General features: G+C 52.4%; 1 protein-coding gene and 1 non-coding gene across 16 annotated transcripts in view; both read right to left on the reverse strand.

Moving 5' to 3' along the window:
• The window catches only part of LOC144129428 (prostasin-like), a 91,580-nt gene that overhangs the window by 33,235 nt on the left and 38,731 nt on the right, over positions 1–19,614 (reverse strand). For 14 of the 15 annotated variants that reach the window (XM_077663582.1, XM_077663591.1, XM_077663588.1 and 11 more), the window contains 3 exons: positions 11,549–11,658; positions 10,741–10,844; positions 7,862–8,133 (listed from right to left, as the gene is read on the reverse strand). In XM_077663582.1, the coding sequence (XP_077519708.1) occupies positions 7,862–8,133; positions 10,741–10,844; positions 11,549–11,658 (486 nt within the window). Of the gene's footprint in view, positions 1–7,861; positions 8,180–10,740; positions 10,845–11,548; positions 11,659–19,614 lie in introns of all 15 variants that reach the window. The other variant, XM_077663583.1, reaches the window with a different exon arrangement.
• Positions 18,588–18,659, reverse strand: TRNAS-ACU (transfer RNA serine (anticodon ACU)). Its single transcript has one exon. It is a non-coding gene; the product is annotated as a tRNA-Ser (tRNA).

Here is a 19,614-nt window from a genome sequence, read left to right on the forward strand (position 1 = left end):
TACCATTTCTTTCCATAACTCTGCCAGTGTTTGTGTTGCCAATTTCATGGCCCTGTTAGTGTTACCATTTTTTAATAAGGGAGTAATTACTCTGAGCAATTATTATCTTCAAAGAGTAATTACTCCCTTATTACAAATCTGCTCCACCTTGGGGGTTTCCCCTAAACATTTGACCAACACTACCTATTTTGTACTGTTGTCTCAATTCAAGATCACTGCAGCTAGTATTTGTTCAAAAAAGGGGAATTTGCATTGGGTCTTGTGTGGCTCCTGTGCTATGTAATATCTTTCTTGCGGATATGGACAAAGCTTTGACGGAAGCTTTCGACGAAGCTATAATGCTCAAGACTTTTTTATATGTTGATTTTTTTATTATTTTAAAGAGACGGGTACCCTCGTCTTGCTCACAAACGGTGGAAGTAGTTTTATCTAGGTTTAAACTTGGGAACTGTTCGGACTTCACCCACGAGCTCTGAAGGCAGTAGGTTGCATTCGAGTGAAACGAGCTTTCAAGTGCGCTATACCTCGTAACGATTTCGCGGTGCTTGCGGTTTTGACCTTCAAGTGAGCCAGAAGTCAAACCAAGACTAAGTCATGGTATAATTATGGTGTCCTACTCCAGGCACCTCAAGGTCGAGTCAAGGACAAAGGTCACATACAAAGTTGAGATATTAATGAGGTTATGACGTCAATCTTCAGTTTTCTTCGAAAGCAAAAGAAAGGCCCATAACTGGCCCCCTGGGACAGTGGACAACTCAGTCGCGCTTTAACCTAGGTGGTGGTATAGTGACAGATGTGCGCTGCATGCGTTGGAATTGTTGTTGTTGTTGTTAGCCTATCAAAAGATGGCACATACCCACACTGGGGGATCGGCCAAGAATCGGGTGGCTATTCACCTGAACGCAGTTAACAAAAAGGAAAAGCACGTGGGAGCGCAACACCGGTGAATTTTTCGTCATGAACAGGAAAGGGATGAGTGTTTTGATTTTAAAATTTTAAGAATGATAATAAAGAGAGGGATTAAATATTAATGATTTAGTCAAAATGTAATAGACAGCGCGTTGTGGCAGAAACGCGGCGTCGTCGTTCATTGTGTATGTAGCGCCCCTCGCGCCGCGCTCGGCTCGCAGGCCATGGCACGCGGCGGCGGACAAGAACGAGGAAGTTGGACTAGGCCGCAGCGCAATTTATAATAGTTCGAACCTAAAGGCTGTAGGAGCTGGTTCTTCGCCGTAGCTCCGACAGCGTGGAGGTTCGAACTGTTTTAAATTGCGCTGCGGCCTAGTCCAACTTCCTCGTTCTTGTCCGCCGCCGCGTGCCATGACCTGCGAGGGGCGACCCGGCTTCGAACACGCAACCCCATCCTCCTACATGGATTCTCCTGGCTCTTTCGCCCTTCCTACCGGCGGCGACCCGACCCAGAAAGCTCAGCCTTTCGGTGTCCGCGTTCCAGTCAGTCAGCCTGCCGCCATTTTGGCCCAATAACTCCCGCGCCTGGCTCCTGCAGGTTGAGGCGCATTTCCAGCTGCGGCGTATCACCAGCCAGGAGACAAAGTTCATCCATCTCGTGTCGTCCCTGCCTCCTGACGTCGCTGAGGACTTAGTGGGCGTCATCAGCTCGCCGCACTCGGCTCGACCCTTCGACACGTTGAAGGCGGCTATCATCGACCGCAAGTCAGCGTCCGAGCGCAGCAAACTCCAGCAGCTCCTCAGCTTGGTGCCAGCCGCCCTTCGCAGCTCCTGTGTCGCATGCGCCAGCTTCTTGGAGACGCCGCTGCTCAGCACGAGCCCCTTCTGCGTGGGTTGTTCCTTCATCGTCTTCCCCAACACATGGTCCCCATCCTCGCAGCTGCGGGTGATGTTTCATTAGACAGGCTCGCTGACCTGTTGCGGACTACTCACGGCTGCCCAACGTCAGCTCTGTGACCAGTCCGCCTCCACCTACTGCCGCAGACTCCCAGCTTGCCAGCATCGAATGTCGACTTGCCAGGCGGTTCGATGTCCTCGCGCCCTTACCACGCCGTTCGTCGCCGAATTTCCGGTCAGGTCGCTGCTCCCCGCCACCATCGCGTTCTTCAGAGCCCCAACCATCTGACGCGCGGCCCGATACCTCGCCCCCGGCTGTCTGCTGGTACCACCTTCGGCAGCTCTGCTCGCAAGTGCACCCACCCGTGCTCCTGGTCGGGAAACGCTGCGATCGGCCACTGACGGCGGCATGTGGTGCCGGTGGACGGGCATGCCACCTATTTTATGTTTCGGACAAGATCACTGGCGCTCGCTTCCTGGTCGACACGGAAGCACAGGTCAGCGGCCTATTGGGCATGTCCCTGTCGCAACAACCAGACCTCTCCGCTTCAAGCGATCAACAACTCGACCATTCGCACGTACGGCCAACGGTCCCTTACGCTAAACCTGGGATTGCGCCGCACGTTTCGTTGGATCTTCACTATCGCTTACGTCTCGCAAGCTGTTCTCGGCGCAGACTTCCTCAGCTCCTTCAACCTATCAGTCGACATGCAAGCTCATCGCCTCATAGATCTCAGCACGCACCTCCTCGTCAACAGCGTACCCTCCACCACTGTGGCGAAGGGCCTTCGCGCTCTCGTCCCTATTTCGCCGTATGAGAAAGTTCTTGCTGATTTTCCCAACCAAACAAAGCCGCATACCAGAGAGTCACCGGTAAAGCACTCGACCACTCACCACAACGCGACATCGGGACCTCCGGTGTTTTGCTCGCCCTCGCCGTTTGTCGGGAGAACGCGATCGCTATTGCTCGCCGTGAGTTCGAACACATGCTGGAACTCGCCATAGTACGCACTTCCTCCAGCAACTGGGCATCGCCACTTCACATGGTGCCAAACAAATATCCGGGCGACTGGAGACCATGTGGAGATAACCGCGCCCTCAATGCTCACACTTTACTATCCACTCCCTGACATACAGAACTTCACATTAAATCTGCCTGGGTGCGCGATCTTCTCTAAAGCTGACTTAGTGAAGGCTTATCAATTTGCCGTGGATCCTGCTGATATTCTGAAAACGGCCATTACCACACCGTTCGGCCTCTGAGTATGTGCGGATGCCTTTTGGCTTGCGCAACGCCGCACAGACTTTTCAGTGAGGTTATGCGAGGCCTCGACTCGTGTTCGCTTACATCGACGATCTCCTTGTATCAAGTTCATCCGGTTCTGAGCATAAAGCTCATTTGCGCGCCCTCTTCCACCGACTTGATGAATATGGGCTCGTCATCAACCCGAACAAGTGCCTCTTTGAGTAGCTACAATAGAGTTCCTAGGCCACCTTGTCACTCCACAGGGCATTCGGCCTCTCGACAGCAAAGTCAAAGCCTTTCAAGATTTTCCAGCCCCCATGTCACTTAAAAAGCTCTGAGAATACTTGGGCCTCCTGAACTTTCATCGCCGCTTTCTCCCGAAGTGCTCCTCTTTCCTGAAACCTCTTACCGATCTTTTGGCTACTAAAAAAAGATTCCGCTGCACCACTTTTGTGGACTGGACGCTGCACTGCATTACCTGCATTTTCTGCTGCCAAGAAGGCGCTCGCAGACGCCACTTTGCTCATACATCCAGTTCCTGACTCTGCACTGCGCCTCGTCACCGACGCCTCGAGCATTGCCGTCGGCGCAGTTCTCGAGCAGCACGTCTCTAGTTGGCAGCCTCTCGGTTTTTTGTCACAAAATCCGAAGCCACCTGAGATTAAATACAGCACCTTCGGTCGAGAACTGCTCGCTGTGTACCTCGCCATCAAGCATTTTCTCCACTTCCTGGAGGGCCGGGACTTTCACGTGCACGGACTATAAGCCGTTGACGTTTGCCTTCCCACGGAACCACAGCATCTGCACTGCACGCGAGATCCGCCAACTATGTTTTATCTCCGAGATTACAGTGGATCTCCGCCATGTCCATGGCCCGGAGAATGCTGCTGCTGATGGGCTTTCCCGTGTTAGTGCCATATGGCATCCGAATCACCAGTGGACATGGATGAGCTAGCGGCTGCACAGCGCAACGATCCCGAGCTGCATCGTCTTCGGTCCTCATCCACGTCCCTGTCCTTCGCCGAATGTCCACTGCCGTTTTCCTCCCAGTTCGTACGTGCGAGACATCTACTGTTGTCTCGCGCCCCTACATACCTTTGGTTTTCCGGCGCACCATTTTTGGTAAACTGCACCGCATGAGCCACCCGGGTATTCGTGCGAAGCAGAAGCTGATCACATCTCGTTTCCTTTGGCCAAGCATCAATGCCGACGTCCCACAAACGTGCCTTCGCTGCCAGCGTGTCAAAGTTCACCGGCATACCGTCACGTGATCCTGCCTCCTGTTCCGCCGCCTGACGCACGGTTTTCCCACGTTCACATAGGCGTTGTTGGACCGCTCCCGTTATCACGTGGGGCCTCTTATCTGCTCACCTGCGTGGATCGTTTCACCCGCTGGCCGGAGGCGTTACCCATTGCTGACACCACAGCCGAGTCCGTTGCTTTGGCCTTCATGGCCGGCTGGGTCTCTCGCTTCGGCTGCCCGTCTGTCGTCACCATCGACCGCGGCCGACAGTTTCAGTCGGCCCTGTTTACTGCCCCTGCCAATATTCTTGGCGTCCGCCACATCCATACGACCGCCTACCATCGGCCAATGGCATGGTACGTGGAACGTGCATCGACAACTGAAGGCTGCCCTTACCACTTATATCAGCTGGTCCGACCACTTTCCCCTCGTCCTCTTGGGCTTTCGCACGGCACTGAAGGCTGACCTCGGCAGCTCTTCTGCTGAGCTAGTCTCCCTGGGGAATTCTCTCCTTCCTCCCCTCCGTTAATCCATGACGCTTCCACCTACATCCGCGACCTACGCAACACATTTCGCCACATTACTCCTGTCACCCTAAGTCCGTGTTCGTCAGCCAGGACCTGGTCTCCTGCAGCCATGTCTTCATGCGCCATGACCACGTCCGTCCACCACTCACGCCGGCCTACGATGGACCGTTCCGCATCCTCCATCGTGCGCAGAAGACCTTCACGTTAGACGTCAACGACCGTGAAGACGTCGTGGCTGCTGACCGACTCAAACCAGCCTACATTGCCACTCTGCCCGTCGGCTCCCCTCACTCTCGCTTCGGCTGCGCCACAATTGTGCTCACCTTCCTCCAAGCACATCCGTTGGGCGCATCCTGTGGCTTCCGCTATAGAGGGGGCTGTAGCGCCCCTCGCGCCGCGCTCGGCTCGCAGGCCATGACACGCGGCGCCGGACAAGAAGGAGGAGGAAGTTGGGCTAGGCCGCCGCAGCGCGAGGAGCGCAGTTTAAAACAGAACATCAACGCTGTCGGAGCTGGTTCTTCCTCGCCTTGGCTCCGACGTGTTAATCGACGTTGGCGTTGACAACGTTCTAGACTCCGATGGTTCTGAGAAAAGGATGGGCGCATAACTGGCTGCCTGCATGGGTCAGTGGACGCCTCAATCGCAATTTGAGGTACGTGGCGGTGGTGAGAGATGTGGGCTGCATGCATTAGCGCTTACAACGTTGTGTCAGACACGCGACACTGCAGCAATACAGGCCGCAGCGTTCATTGGGTGACAAACCTCCCGATATCAACGATTAACTGCCAGGTCGGCAGGGTGGGCGCACTGCCTATCCAGTGTGCGGAACGCACTCAATGTTACAGACGCCAAGCCGCGTCTAGTTGCCCGATACACCACAGCTTTCGCTCTCTGACCTGGTTCAGTAGTAGTTGAACCGCAGCTAATTTTTGGGCATTCTTTTATCGTAACTGCAGCGAAGATACACGTTCACGTATTCAGCATGCCTGTTACCAGTAAAGCCAGTTGTGAGTGCAGCGTTGGTCTGTGTGTTGTGTGTTTCTTCTCTATGTGAACTTATTTCTTTGCTGCATGCATGTTATGATGCAAGCAATAGGTTGCAGTTTCAGATATAAAAACCCTCAATGAAGAAAGCATTTGCTGAATGTATTGCCCTCGCGCTAATGGAATTATTGCCCTATTATTCTGCCCCTACTAAGACTAGCGCGCGATTGCTCAAATATGGAAGTGTCACTGAAAAAATCATGCTGCCATAAAGAGGGGGAAAGCTTTCAGGCACAGGTTCGTAAGTTGAAATGACCTGGGTATCCGACTTCGATCATATGCACAGTCGCAGAAGCCTTACTGAAAAAGTTGAAGAAGAAAAAAACGCCGCCACTGTTTGGAAGACGTTCAAGTAACGAGCGTTAGCTTCGTTAACCATGCGTACAACGAAAGTCTTTCCGCATCCAGCGGGGCCAGTGAAGAAAACCCCGAGTGGTTCGGAAAAGTAACAAGTTTTCCACCTAGCTGAGCGATTGACGCATGGCACCATCTATCAGAGAAATTACGATGCACGTCTACCCGTTGTCGAGTTTCACCCTCTCAAGGTACGTCCCAAACGGAATTTGCTTCGTTTGGGGGGGCCAATGTAGGCCTAGAATTCGGCTTGCGGTGCGATATGGTAGCGCTTCAATTAGTAATTGCATGTATACAATGTTTACCTATTTAATTGTGGTTTTATTTATACCACAACCAGGGTTTTATTTGCCTATCAAATTCGGTACACAACTGTCCCCGGATGGGTGCCCTTTAATTGTCGTCGGAGTATATACAGCGGAACAAATGTATACACATATAGCGGTCCCGTAACGGGACAGTTTTCCTACCCGTTACAGGATATTTGTTGTTAATGTATTTGTGCCCTCCCTTTAGGAGGGTGCAACCAATTTTAATGGCCGCCATCTTGGAGTTGAGAAACCGAAACTATGCCGCCAATTCGTCCTCTGACGTCATACTGGGTGGGGTGGGGGTAAAGGGCGAAGGGATGGGAGGGCACAATTTTAATGGCCGCCATCTAGATTCGACAAACCGCAGCTATACCGCCATTTCGCCCTCTGACGTCATAATCGCGTAGTTCCACCTCTATCCACCACATTGGACCGCGACATCATCATTGGCATGCGGCAGGTGGTTGTTTCTACAATGCTATTGTAGATGTGGGCCATGCCGAAGCCGGTCCCATATGATGGCCGGGCACTGAGCTGTAAAATTGGCCGTCACGTGGGACGGCTTTCCGTCGTTGTTTTTTCTATGGCTGACTTCAAGAGGGTCACGTGACGTTTCCACCTTAGTTTTTTTCATGTGCGCCTCAGCGATACCCTCTGGCGTCGCATCTTCTGGGTAGCCGCTAAAGGGCGTCCGCGGCAGTTCAGCCGTAACCAAGGAATCCTTCTTCGGTGGTACAATCGGACAAATAAAAACTGCGGGGACGCTTAAGTCTTAAACCTGAGGAGTGCAATGCGATAGCATTAGACTTCACATTTATCGCAGCTTCTGTTGCAACTTGTGCGCGTGCTTGCGTCAGTTTCTTCGCAATTGGCGGTCTGTTGATGTAGACGGATTTTTAATGCGCAAGGGCATCTGTGGCCAAAGAGCGCCATGGCACAAGGTGATTTCGACTATTCTCAAGGTGCGGTCAAAGTCTCATTTTTTCCCAAGCACTTCACCCCAGATAAACCGAGCACCAGGCCAGTGCACCGCCTGTACCCATTGTCTCAACGGTGGGTGCCCGGCGGCACCGGTGATCGAACCCCGCACCTCCCGCATGCGACCCGTATGCTCATCCACCGCTGCGGTCAACAATTGGCGGTCTGTGAACTGCCATGTTCGTATTGGTAGCTGCAGTGGCAGGTGTCTGTTATCTGCTGTGGCGGCGCTGACATTCGCATGTGTCATATTTTTTTTTCTGATAATGGATTTTCTACATGGGGTTGTCCTCAACCCGGTGGGCAGGTTGGGATGACCAATCAGTGCATTTCGTGGCGACAACTCACGTACCGAACCCGTTGTGCCCCCAGCCGAGGATGACGCCCCTGTGGGCGTCCAGTGTGGCCTCTTGGTCCGGCAAGCAGGCGGCCGGCGTCTGTCCTTCGCTGACGTCCTTGTGCAGCAGCAGCAGTGCCAGGTCGGCGTTCTGCTGCCTGCCGTTGTAGGCCGGGTGCAGGTGCACCGTCCGCACCTTGCGCTCCACCGTGTTCGACATGGCGCCTCGCACCCGGCTCTTGGATATGTCCAGGCTGCCCATACGCACGAAGAACTCCGTGTCGTTTCTGCGCCCCCCGAAAGGGTGTCGGTATAAAACCCAACGATTATCGCCTGCGCCGTTGAGTCAAGGGAACATGTAAACAAAAAAGTGGTACGGTTTCAACGTTCGAAAGCATCTGCTCATTCTTCAGTTGGAGGGGACACTTAAGCTGGTTGTGACGCTGTAGCTTTGGTGGGTTAATACCGTCATACGCAGAATTGGCCATTCTTAACATCCACAGATGGCGGCGAGCCCTCATACCACTGCCAGCGCAGTGGCTAAGCGATGCGCCGCTGCACTGGCAGGCGACTGTTTCTTCTGCAGCCACCGGTAGGGATTGTGCGACCCACGTTGTTCATCCACTCCAATCATTACTTTAACCGCCACCTGCTTCCCATTAGTTGCAGCTTGCGCTACCCTCCTCCGAACTTACCCGAGCTTCCTCCCATTGGCTGCGGCTTGCGCGACGCTCTCCGAACTAACCCGGGCTTACCCGAGTTGCTCCGATGCTTCACACAAGGCAAGACAAGACAGTATTCTTTCTCGGGGTTGGTGCGTCTGGAGTGGTGCTTGCGCACTAAGTGGACGAAGCAGACATGGCAGTAATTAAATTACTCTAATGAAATCAAGTAATTTTTAAAGTAATTCACTACTTTTATGAGCTGCTAATTTAGTAATGTAATGAATTTCTCTGGAGCAGTAATTTCACGGCAGAAGCAATTAATTACTAGCGAAATTACTTTGGCTGAATAAGGAGTCCATAGGCCATGCTTTGGCCTTGAGCGTCTAAAATGCAAAACGCGCGGCCAGCACTACAGCGAATCGGCGCACGCGGACGAGAGGCGACGTGCGCGCGGCATCAGCACCACGTTTGTGAAGTCTGTAGGACTGCTACGCATCTTCCAGTACTGCGTACGGTTGCACACGTAGACGCGCGCACCGCAGGACCACCATGGGAGCTCCATGTCCGCGGCGTGCCGTATTGCACCTACGCACGGACGCACTTCTCTAGACTGCTTCATAAGCCTCGCTTACATGAGCCCGACAGCGGGGGTCGAGTAAGGGGATCGAGTTGAGCAAGGTCAGCCCAACTCGACGACTGCGCGTTTACATGATATGCGAGTCGGGATCGCTTCAACTGCAGTGACGCCAAGCGTCGATAAGGCAACGGGAGAGGGCAGCCCTCAAGATCCCCGAACGGCACCGCTGTCTCGGAAGCGCGACGGCGCATGCGAAAAAGGGGTTCGCATTTATCATCTACCCTCAACCCGACTCTTCGACTCGATCCCGTGTGCGTGCTATCCGCCGTTGGGGTCGGGCGAGTAAACCGCCCTGTGCAGCGGAGTTGACTGGACTCGCTCCCTCGACTCCCGGACTCGATTCTGCGGTATTTACATGAACCCAGTAACCGGTTTTCAACTCAACTTAACCCCGTCATGTAAACGCCGCTATATATGTATATTGTCACGTCGTCGCTGACAAGAAATGTCAGCTGAGTTCTAACCAGCTTCTGTGGCTGGGTTCGAAGCCCTATTTTTAACATAAGGCCAACGTCGGCGACGGCGTCACCGCATCATGCAATTTATGACCGCCAGCTGAATTGGCAGCTTGTCCGCGTCCCGGCACATTTCCGTGACGACATGTCCAACTTCCTTGGACAAAAATTTTACATATTGAAAAACTGTACGGTACTGTTACGGAAATATTGAAGGTAGTCGTCCATTATTCCGATATGTTGCAAAATCTTTCCTTTACAGTGTTTCCATCGCTCGCATCGAGTAGCTTAGACTGCCAGAGAAAACTAATGGGGAACGCTTTTGGCGATAGCAAAAATTTAAGAGTAAAAAAATGCAAGCCTGCCGACGGGAGATCTGCGGATACATTGATTGTTATAGTGAAATATTAAAATATATGAAAAATTGTACTCATTGTCTCTTTCCCGTTCAAAAATGCTTTTGTCCAGAATTTTTGGGTATGTGAGCGTGAACAACCCGTCGATGCACACCGCTGCTTACGTGGACGACAGATTCTCAAGACCAAGAAGGTCCCATGGGACCATATTACACATTGAACGATAAAATTCTGACTGAAGAGGCAGTTATACAGATGTTGCGATTGACCTCATCCACATCAGCAAAGCATCTGTTCAATGGACTAAGGCTACCTTTCTTCGAAGAGGGACAAAATTTCCGACGACCACTTCGAAGCTCAGTGGCAGTGCAAACAAAGGAATCTGAAATTTTTTAGGAACTGTGACAAATGCTCGACCTTATGCACTTAAACTAAAAGTAACTTAACAGTAATTTTCATTACTTTTTGCGAGCAGTAATTAGTATTATGTAATTTAATTTGCGAGATTTCTAGGAAAGTAATTAGTAATCTAATTTCATTACTCTTCCGAAGTAATTTTGCCTTGTATGGGATGAAGACCTTATGGGTTTGAGGGCAAAGAAATGATTTTCCCCCCGCCCCATCCCCGCCCACTGAACCTCGTTAGTGCAGGGACATTTTTGCCGTTTTCTATGCGCGAAAAAAGTTGGAGGAATCAATCAGTGGAGACACTTGTGTTTCGTCTTGAAACGAGTATAGGGTGCAGTCGAGTCTGTCCCGAAGGTCAGACGCCGCTACTCACGCGTTGTAGAAGCAGTGCGCTGCTGACAGAACCACCTGCTTGGTGATCAGGGCGCCCCCGCACCAGAAGTTGTCCACTTTGATCTTGTCACGGAACACCGCCACCTGGCGAATAGCGACAGTCAGACAACCTGGACAGCGCTATAAAAGCAACGGCGCGGCCCACGCCACAACATGCGTAAGGTGATCGGATGCCTTCTTTCCTGCTTTAAAGTTTCGTACGCAGTCGGGGCTGGCGTCCTTTTCGCTGACCACAAGGAGCTAATATTGACACATTTGTGAACATTCTACACTGGCGCATTTTTGTCCCACAGCGACGCCTGTCGTTTGTGTCGTACATACCTCCCAATGTAATAATACAGCCTGGACGACGCTTGCTCATAGCAGTGGTGATACAAAAGTGCACGGTTTTATTCGCATGGCAAACGTACAGGCAGGTTTGAAAATTTGAAAATTGGCTTTTGGGGAAAGGAAATGGCGCAGTATCTGTCTCACATGTCGGCGGGCAGCTGAACCGCGCCGTGAGGGAAGGGTAAACGAGGGAGTGAAAGAAGAAAGAGGTGCCGTAGTGGAGGTCTCCGGAATAATTTCGACTACCTGGGGATCTGTAACGTGCACTGACATCGCACAGCACACGGGCGCCTTAGCGTTTCGCCTCCATCGAAACGCAGCCGCCGCGATCGGGTTCGAACCCGGGAACTCCGGATCAGTAGCCGAGCGCCCTAACCACTGAGCGACCGCGGCGGGTCACGCAGGCTTAGGCGAATATCTTTCAAGGCTAAAAGGACAGGCTGTGCCCGTTGACTTACAACGAATGGGTAGTCTCCATGCTTGCGGACGCTCCGGCCTCCAAGCACATAGTGCACCGGAAACCTTTGCTTGTCTCTGCCGTCCTTGCTGGGAGGGTTCCTGCCGCACACTGAGAAGCGTATGCAATTAACGACGCTGTCTCTGACGCAGATGGGTAACCCAGGCTGGGAACAGGAGCGCCCGTGTGTTCCTGTTTGAAAACTCGTGCTATACGGAATTACCTGTGCTACGCCAAGGCCAGCAAGAAATTACTTTCTCCTCTGACCACCACACGCTAACTTCTTAAGCGAGTATGGACACCAAATTTTGGCGGCATGTTTTCTTCTCTGCATGCAGTCATGTGCGTAAGACATTACTACACATGGATCACCGCCTAGTGTTCACCTACGACCGCTTAATAATTTATACTCGAATTTTAGTGTGACAGCACTATATAGGCGGCTAGCGAAAAAGACGCCCTGTGTCGGGATGAAGTCGGAGGAGCGGGGAGTCAAGTGACGCGGCGGCGCAGCTGGCGCCAGGGTCGGCGCGCGCGAAAGGACGAGAGTGGAAGGTAACGTGACTCTCGGCGCCGCAGGGAACCTGCACTGCCCCAGCGGAGCTGCAATTGTTCCACTGGGCCACTAAATAAAAAATGCTTATGGCCTAGCTCTGTTAAGCCAGGATATACGTAGCGAAAGCGCGGAAACTTCTGCATCAGAAGAGTGCATTCACTAGATTCATGGTTAAAGCTTGAGCCGTCGTGGCGGAGTGGTAGCGTCTCCGCCCCAAACGCCAAAGGCCCTGGTTCGGTGCCGAGCCTCGTCGCAGGATTTTTTTTTATTCAGTGTGTGGGCGGAGGATTTCAGTGGCTCCGATAGATGCCGCTACCGATTACGTTGGTTAGCGTTTAAGCGCAGGCTCTGTTAAGGCGCGTTTATACGCCAGCGTAACGCACGTGCTGCACGGTGACGTCACGTCGGCCAAAGCGAGACCCTCTATACTCCAACTGCGCGTGACCGCCGACGCGTTCAGCAGCTTCGGCGCACACTGACCGCACTGGCGGTGTGCATCGAGCATGTCTCTATTTCGCGCCGAGTGCACAGTCGCCGCCGGCCCGGCCAGACCGATTCGGCTCCGCGGCGAGGTGCGCATTGTGACCTAATTCAATAGCTTCGGCAGTTGGGCGGAGCTGTTCTTTTCGAGCTCTCGGCTAATTTAATCTATTCACAGTACACATCTGAAGGCACATGCAAGTGGGCGAGAGAGCCCGATCCAGTGGACCCGTTGGATGCAGCGGAAGCCGTTGAAGCGTCGTGCGTGGGCTTTAGTTTCAAGCCGCCAACTTTAAACGCGAGCGCCCTTGTGCACCCATTCGTTTTTTGTGGGAAAAAATAAATAAATAACCTGGCCCTTGCAACCGTGGGAGACCTCGACGCCGCCTGCTGCACCGTGCAACCGCGCCGCTCAAGGAATCACAATCCGTTGGCCCCAAAGCCCCGGCCAGCCTCCGATGGGCGCAACGCGCCGACCTTGTACTGGCCCCTCCCCGCACTGGGTTATATCTTATTAGCAACGGCTGCCCACTGAGGAAGGGGGAAACGACCCGCCGGCACCTAACCTAACCGTGCTCCCTCAAAAGCATCGCACGCTCTCTGGGGCTGAGGTCGCTGAAATGCAGGCTGGAGTTTTTGCGAGAACTACGTTGTCGGGTTCGGGAACGGGATCCATGGTAACGCTGGCAATACGCTGGTGCAAACGTAAACGAAGCGACGGTAGCGACCCCCGAAAGATGCCTTCAACGTGCGGTGGCGGTAGCTTTCATTTCGGCAGCTGGTAGACCGCACCGTTAACTCCCAGAAATCACGGAGTCTCTGTTTACTTCACGTTTCACGTCACTCCGTCCTGTGACGCCATAAGAGTTCTCCGTGACGTCATAAGAGTTCTCGAGTTTGAATCGGAGCGGCGGGAAAAACTTTCAACTTCGAATCCAAATTTCTTTGAAATAAATGCATCTTTCGCTCCCAGACAAGCGGCAACAAAGCCATGAAATGCCGAACTATCAGATTGTGCTCACAAAAAAAAAACTGATAGAGTTCTCCTCAGTGTCCCTTTAAGGCGCGTTTATACACCGGCGTAACGCGCGCGCGCGCGCTGCACGGCGACGTCACGTCGGCCAAAGCGAGACCCTCTATACTCCAACTTGACTTGGAGCACGTCTCTATTTCGCGCCGAGTGTGCTAGCCGCAGCCGGCCCGGCCAGACCGGTTCGGCTCCGCGGCGAGGCGCGCGTTGTGACGTCATGTGCCTCCTCGGAGCACCGCCACGGCGAAATCGCTAGTTCGCGGCCAGTAAAGCTTTCGCATTAACAAATGCTGCAGTGAGTCAGTCCAGAAGAAGGCGATTCGTTTTATCTATTGTCGCTATGACAGAGAATTTTCGCCCTCGTCTAATTTTAGCGCATTGTCTCCGCTTTCAATACGCCGGTGCATCGAGTGCCTCAAATGTATTTACACGATCATTAACTCACCGCGCCTTATGGCAACGAACACCCATGTTACCTTTTATGCTGCATTATCTACTAGGCGCCACCACTGTTTAAACATTTCTCCACCTTACGCACGGACGGACATGTACATATTCAGCTTCTTCCCACGTACCATCGAGTGCTGGAACTTCCTGCCTAGTGAAATTCGTTCATTTCCATTTCCGCAATTTTTGTCTGCCATTGAATGTCACTGACACCTTGATTTGTTCATATTACATTGTAATTTGTTTGTACTTCTTATGTCTGCACGCTTGCATTTATGAACATATTTACTCTTTTTCGTGTATTCTATATCCCCACTCCTGCAATAGCCCCTGGGGGGCTGCAGTATGTACAAATAAATAAAACTATAAGGAGGAAAAATTGGAGGGGATACTTAAGCTCCTCCGCCTTAAGGGTATGACGCGATCACGTATCGGGTTAATTCTCATATTTTCAGAAGGTCATTCCCTACGTTACATTAATCGATTTCTGGGAGACCTCATGCCCCTCCTGGCGCAGCGGTTAAGCGCGATATCCGCCACTGCCCTGCGATGGCGGGTGCTCTCAGAAGTGGGCCGCACCAGTTTGATCTTCCCCTAGCGACCAATCATTTATTTAACTTCCACCTGCCACGGTGCAGTTCGCTCACTATCCGGTGGCCAGGTTGTGTGACGCTGCAAGGTCACCCGACGTAGGTGGCCCACCTGCCTCATAGGTTGCTCTCGGTCAAGCACCTGCCAGAGTCATGCTCGTGATTTTTCAGTCACAACGCCGACACCAGATCTTCTGGACAACGGGGACTCTTACACTATCGCGTCAAAAAATTCAGGGGGCACTTTGTTGACCTAAAGTGCGGCGAGGCGAAATCTTTTAGCGCGGTATTGCTGCTTGCCTCACTGATGTGTGGTGAAGATGTTGATTAAAGACTACAAAGAGCGTTTAGGTGGCACCTTTCCAGATCGGCGTTCAGGAGGCGTCTTGATTGGGACGCGACAGCGTGTTGCAGCGTTGCCAAGGGGTACATGGAACGCCATCGCCCGTTCGGTGCGAGGCCTTGCCCGTTGGACAATTTAAGCAAAGGAAACGACGCCTGTCTCACATATCTAGGTGGACACCCGAACCGGGCCGCAAGGGAAGGAAAACTACCAACTACTAATTAATGGTTAATTAACCGCGAACTACTAATTTGTGGTTACTTACTAACAAACTATTCATTAATTATTGCTTAATCATTTCAAGTGACTTTATTAATGACTAGTATTAGTTACGACTAGTTAACTAGTTAGTTGCTGGACGTAACGGACGCCGGGCAGATCCATGGCCGCGAGTATGAGCTAATAAAGGCTTTCGCCTTAAAAAAAGACGTTCCTTTGGCACCTTGGGGGTCAGTAAACGAGGGTTTGTTCCCCCTGGCCGCCTCCGGAAGCCGAAGAGCTAGAAGGCGCCTCGCCGGGTTCTGTTGCGAGTCCGCTCCTTGACCGCCTTTATCTATCCTGCCACATAATCCTATAATTGCGGGGGGCAAGTGGGGGACGTTCAATGGTTAATTCCGATATAGGGGTCGATTCTTTTGAGTGAACTTGTCGGCCTGGTCACCGTAGTCTTCAGGGCTATATTCTGCCACAGAATGACACTTGCGCTTCGGCGACACTGCAGCGCACTTGACGGACCAGAGGAGTACACACAACAGAGCGCTAGCTGACTGAATATTGGGTGTCCACCCGCTGGTGACCAGAAAGTAAAAACGCCCAAAAACACCCACAGAAGTGCCAGCAGATAACTGGCACGTGTCAGATTTCACAATTTAAGCACATGATTTCTTTTTGGGACAATGCTGAGGGTGCGCATAAATACAACCGTCCTGCAATGTTGGAATCATGTGTGTCTCCAGTATATCTCTCTTGTTAGTGCGCCATGGTTTTCCTATGGCGCCACATTCTGTATACATCGGTTCACAAAGTTCGCTGTCTTCTGCTTTGCTGTCCCTGCAATGCCTGCAGCTACGTGTGGCGACAGGTAATGTTTTTCTGTATAGTGTTCTTGTGCGTTTTTCCTTTCTGGTGGGTTATAAAAGCCTGCTGGCTGTGCTATAAATTTAGTCCATTCAGCGCTTTGTTTTTTCTTCTTCTCTGGTCCGTCAAACGCGCCGTAGTTATGGAAGGGGGACAGAGCAGTTTCCCATGAGGAGGTATTGGGGGTGGTTGTCGGGAGGGCACTCCCACGTGTAATGTCTATTTGTGAATGTCAATGTATCCGGTAACCTTGGCATGTGTACGTATGTAAATAAATCTTTTTCTAATCAGTGTATCCTACAGTAGTGCATGATGCGGTGTTAAAAGGACCCATGAAACAGTTTTGAAAGCGGCAATAAAAGTCATGCAACACCCAGTTGTTCCTGCCGTGTCCAGATAATCTAAAATTAGCCAAAATTTTTTTTAATCCCCCTTCCCGCGGCTATGTCCGGTGCCTTCCAGATGACGTCACTCTTGAGGGGCTGTCTCTGCAGCCTGTCCAACGACAGACGAAGCAGGCGAATGAGGTGGCGCGGCCGGCTGAGGTCCTCGCTATTAGTGAGCCAGCATAGCCCAATCTGCTTCTACACGGCGGATGAAATCACTGATTTCGATCGCGGACAGACATCGCCCGATGTCACTGGCTCGTCCGCATGCTCACGTGGCGGACGGCGACAGTGGACGACGCCGCCGACGGACGGTTGTGGTAAGCCTCTCCCTCCGGCTCCGTCGCTTTCCTTCTCGCGCTTCCCTCCCAAGAGCGAGAGAAGTGCCGCACCCCACAACTGCACCAGCGCAAGGGAAATGGGCGCCACGCCGATTTCATCGCACACAAGCGCCGCGTCTGTTTCCCACATGTATCGTGCGCAACGCTGCGAAAGGTACGGAGGTAGTTCGCGTGAAGGGTTACTATACGCGCTTGTCTTGTGGCCGAGTGGTGTAAAGGCACGAGCAAGAGACAGCGTGTGGTCAACAATCCGAGCGCTTTTAATCAAGCTCACGACAAATGTACCATGCCTACATGCAAAGCATTTCGCTCACGACAAGGAACGCACAGCGTTCTGATCGCGGATGCGCAAGCAAGTTCGCTAGCTTTGACAGCATTGCTCCTGAAGTAAGAAGCCGAGTATATAGTAAAAGGGACAAATGGGCTGGTGGTTTAGCTGTGGTTAGCCTTAGTTCAACTAGCATTTCGGAATTGCGAAAGCTTCGTTTCCTCGGCACGTCGTCTACGCAGCGTCTCATTCCGACGCTCTCGAGAACTCAAACCGGTCTCTTCCGAGTTGGAGTCACTCCGGGACGTGGCACGACTTCTAGCTGCATCATCGTTATGACGCTTCTCTAGTCGTGCTGCGCGTTCTTCTGACGTCTCGAGTGCGTTCTCTCTTCCTCGCTTCGTTTTCTCGTTGTTGCGTCTCTTTCGCGCTCTCCATAACGACTACAATACATTGAGGCACTGAGGGTATATATATATATATATATATATATATATATATATATATATATATATATATATATATATATCCACCGCGAGGCGACACCTCCTCTCCGTCTCCCACCTCCGCCCCAGCAAAGCACATCTGGTGGAGCGAGCGGCCGACGGCAGTGGCATCGACGGCGGCGCCATCTGTTGGAGCGCGGCTGCGGTGTTGCTAGGCAACGGTGGCTCAAGGTCGGCCACGGCATACGGCGCGACGAGCCAAAATGGCTCGCTGGCTGGCGTAGTAAAGCATTCGCTTTAATAAGCGACAAATGCCGGGGACGAGGGCGCACTCTCAACAGTTGTACTTCAGGAAGCGCAGCAGCAGTCTGCAGCTCAGGCGGCGCAGTGTGCAACCCTCGCGCCCGTTTTAAAGCGAAAGCTTTACTGGCCGCGAATTTGCGATTTCGCCGTGGCTATACTCCGAGGAGGCACATGACGTCACAACGTGCTTCTCGCTGCAGATATTTCATTCGCTCCCTAGTCACTACTGCGCATGCGCCCCTTGTAGCACCGAGCCACAGGTGTTCCGCCGCTGCGCAGCGCCGCGCCTTTCCTCAAAATCCAACTTTCAGTTTTCTCTTTCTTCTTTCCCTCCCTCCCTCCTTTATCCCTTACTTTACGGCGTGGTTCGGGTTCCACCGAGATATGTGAGGCGGTTACTGTGCCATTTCCTTTCCTCAAGAACCAAACAAAACAAGTTAGCCGACGGCGACCATAGAGTTCATTGGCGTTGACAACTTGGCAAATGCCGTTCATTTTCACGAAAAGAAAGCAGCACAACCGTCTCCGTGGGTCAGTGGAATAATAATAATTGGTTTTTGGGGAAAGGAAATGGCGCAGTATCTGTCTCATATATCTTTGGACACCTGAACCACGCCGTAAGGGAAGGGATAAAGGAGGGAGTGAAAGAAAGGAAGAATAGGTGCCGTAGTGGAGGGCTCCGGAATAATTTCGACCACCTGGGGATCTTTAACGTGCACTGACATCGCACAGCACACGGGCGCCTTAGCGTTTTTCCTCCATAAAAACGCAGCCGCCGCGGCCGGGTTCGAACCCGGGAACTCCGGATCAGTAGTCGAGCGCCCTAACCACTGAGCCACCGCGGCGGGGCAACAGTGGAAACCTCAATCTCGCTTTTATGTACGTGGCGTTGGTGTCCAACTGCAAAAGCCTGCTTTGATTGCGTTCCCCACACTGGATAGGCAGTGCGCCCTCCCCGCCACCCTGGGAGGTGGCATGCAGTTAATGGTTGATCGCGAGAGATTGATCACCAAATGAACGCTGCGGCCTAGCTATTGCTGCAGTGCCGCATGTCAGCCACAACGCTGTCAGCGCTAATGCATTCAGGCCGCATCTCTCTCTCACCACCGCCACATGTATCAACGCACGAATGAGGCATCCGCATATCCAGTGAGCCAGTTATGCGCCCTTCCTTTCCTCGAAGCCATCGCCGTCTAGAACATTGTCAACGCCACTGAACACAGTGAACGCCGACATCTTTCGCTTTGTATATCCTGAGCTAATCCACATTGTTTTTTGGCTTGCGAAGCCAGCGCCGTCCGCGCACGAGGCGGAGCCAGTGACGTCGGGTCACGTGGTGTTGTGTCCGCTCCCGGACGAAACCGATTTCGTCCGTCGTGTGAATGGGCCTCTGCGCATGCGCGAATGACCACGAAGGACGCAAACGTGCCGCTGCGTAGATGCCTCCCCGCGTTACGGAAAAGCTGCAACATACTTCACTTGAACCAGTCCTCAAGAGCTAAAGTTACAACAAACGACTTATAAGCAGTTATATTGCCTGCAACCTAAAGAGCATGAGAGAAGAAATTCAGTTATAAATTATTTAGCGGTGATCCATGTATAATATCTAACGCATCATTTTAAAGAAGAAAAATTTGGAGGACGCTTAAGCTTCGCCTTTAAGAGTGGAACGCGACAGCGTGTTGCAGCACTGCCAAGGGGTCCACGGAACGCCATCGCCTGTTCGGCGCGACGCCTTCTCCGTTAGACAAATCGCTCTGCTACGTACGGTGAAACGGGCGTGCGGAGTGGCAAACCACG

This window comes from Amblyomma americanum, chromosome 4, assembly GCF_052857255.1.
Source record: "Amblyomma americanum isolate KBUSLIRL-KWMA chromosome 4, ASM5285725v1, whole genome shotgun sequence".
NCBI lineage: Eukaryota > Metazoa > Arthropoda > Arachnida > Ixodida > Ixodidae > Amblyomma > Amblyomma americanum.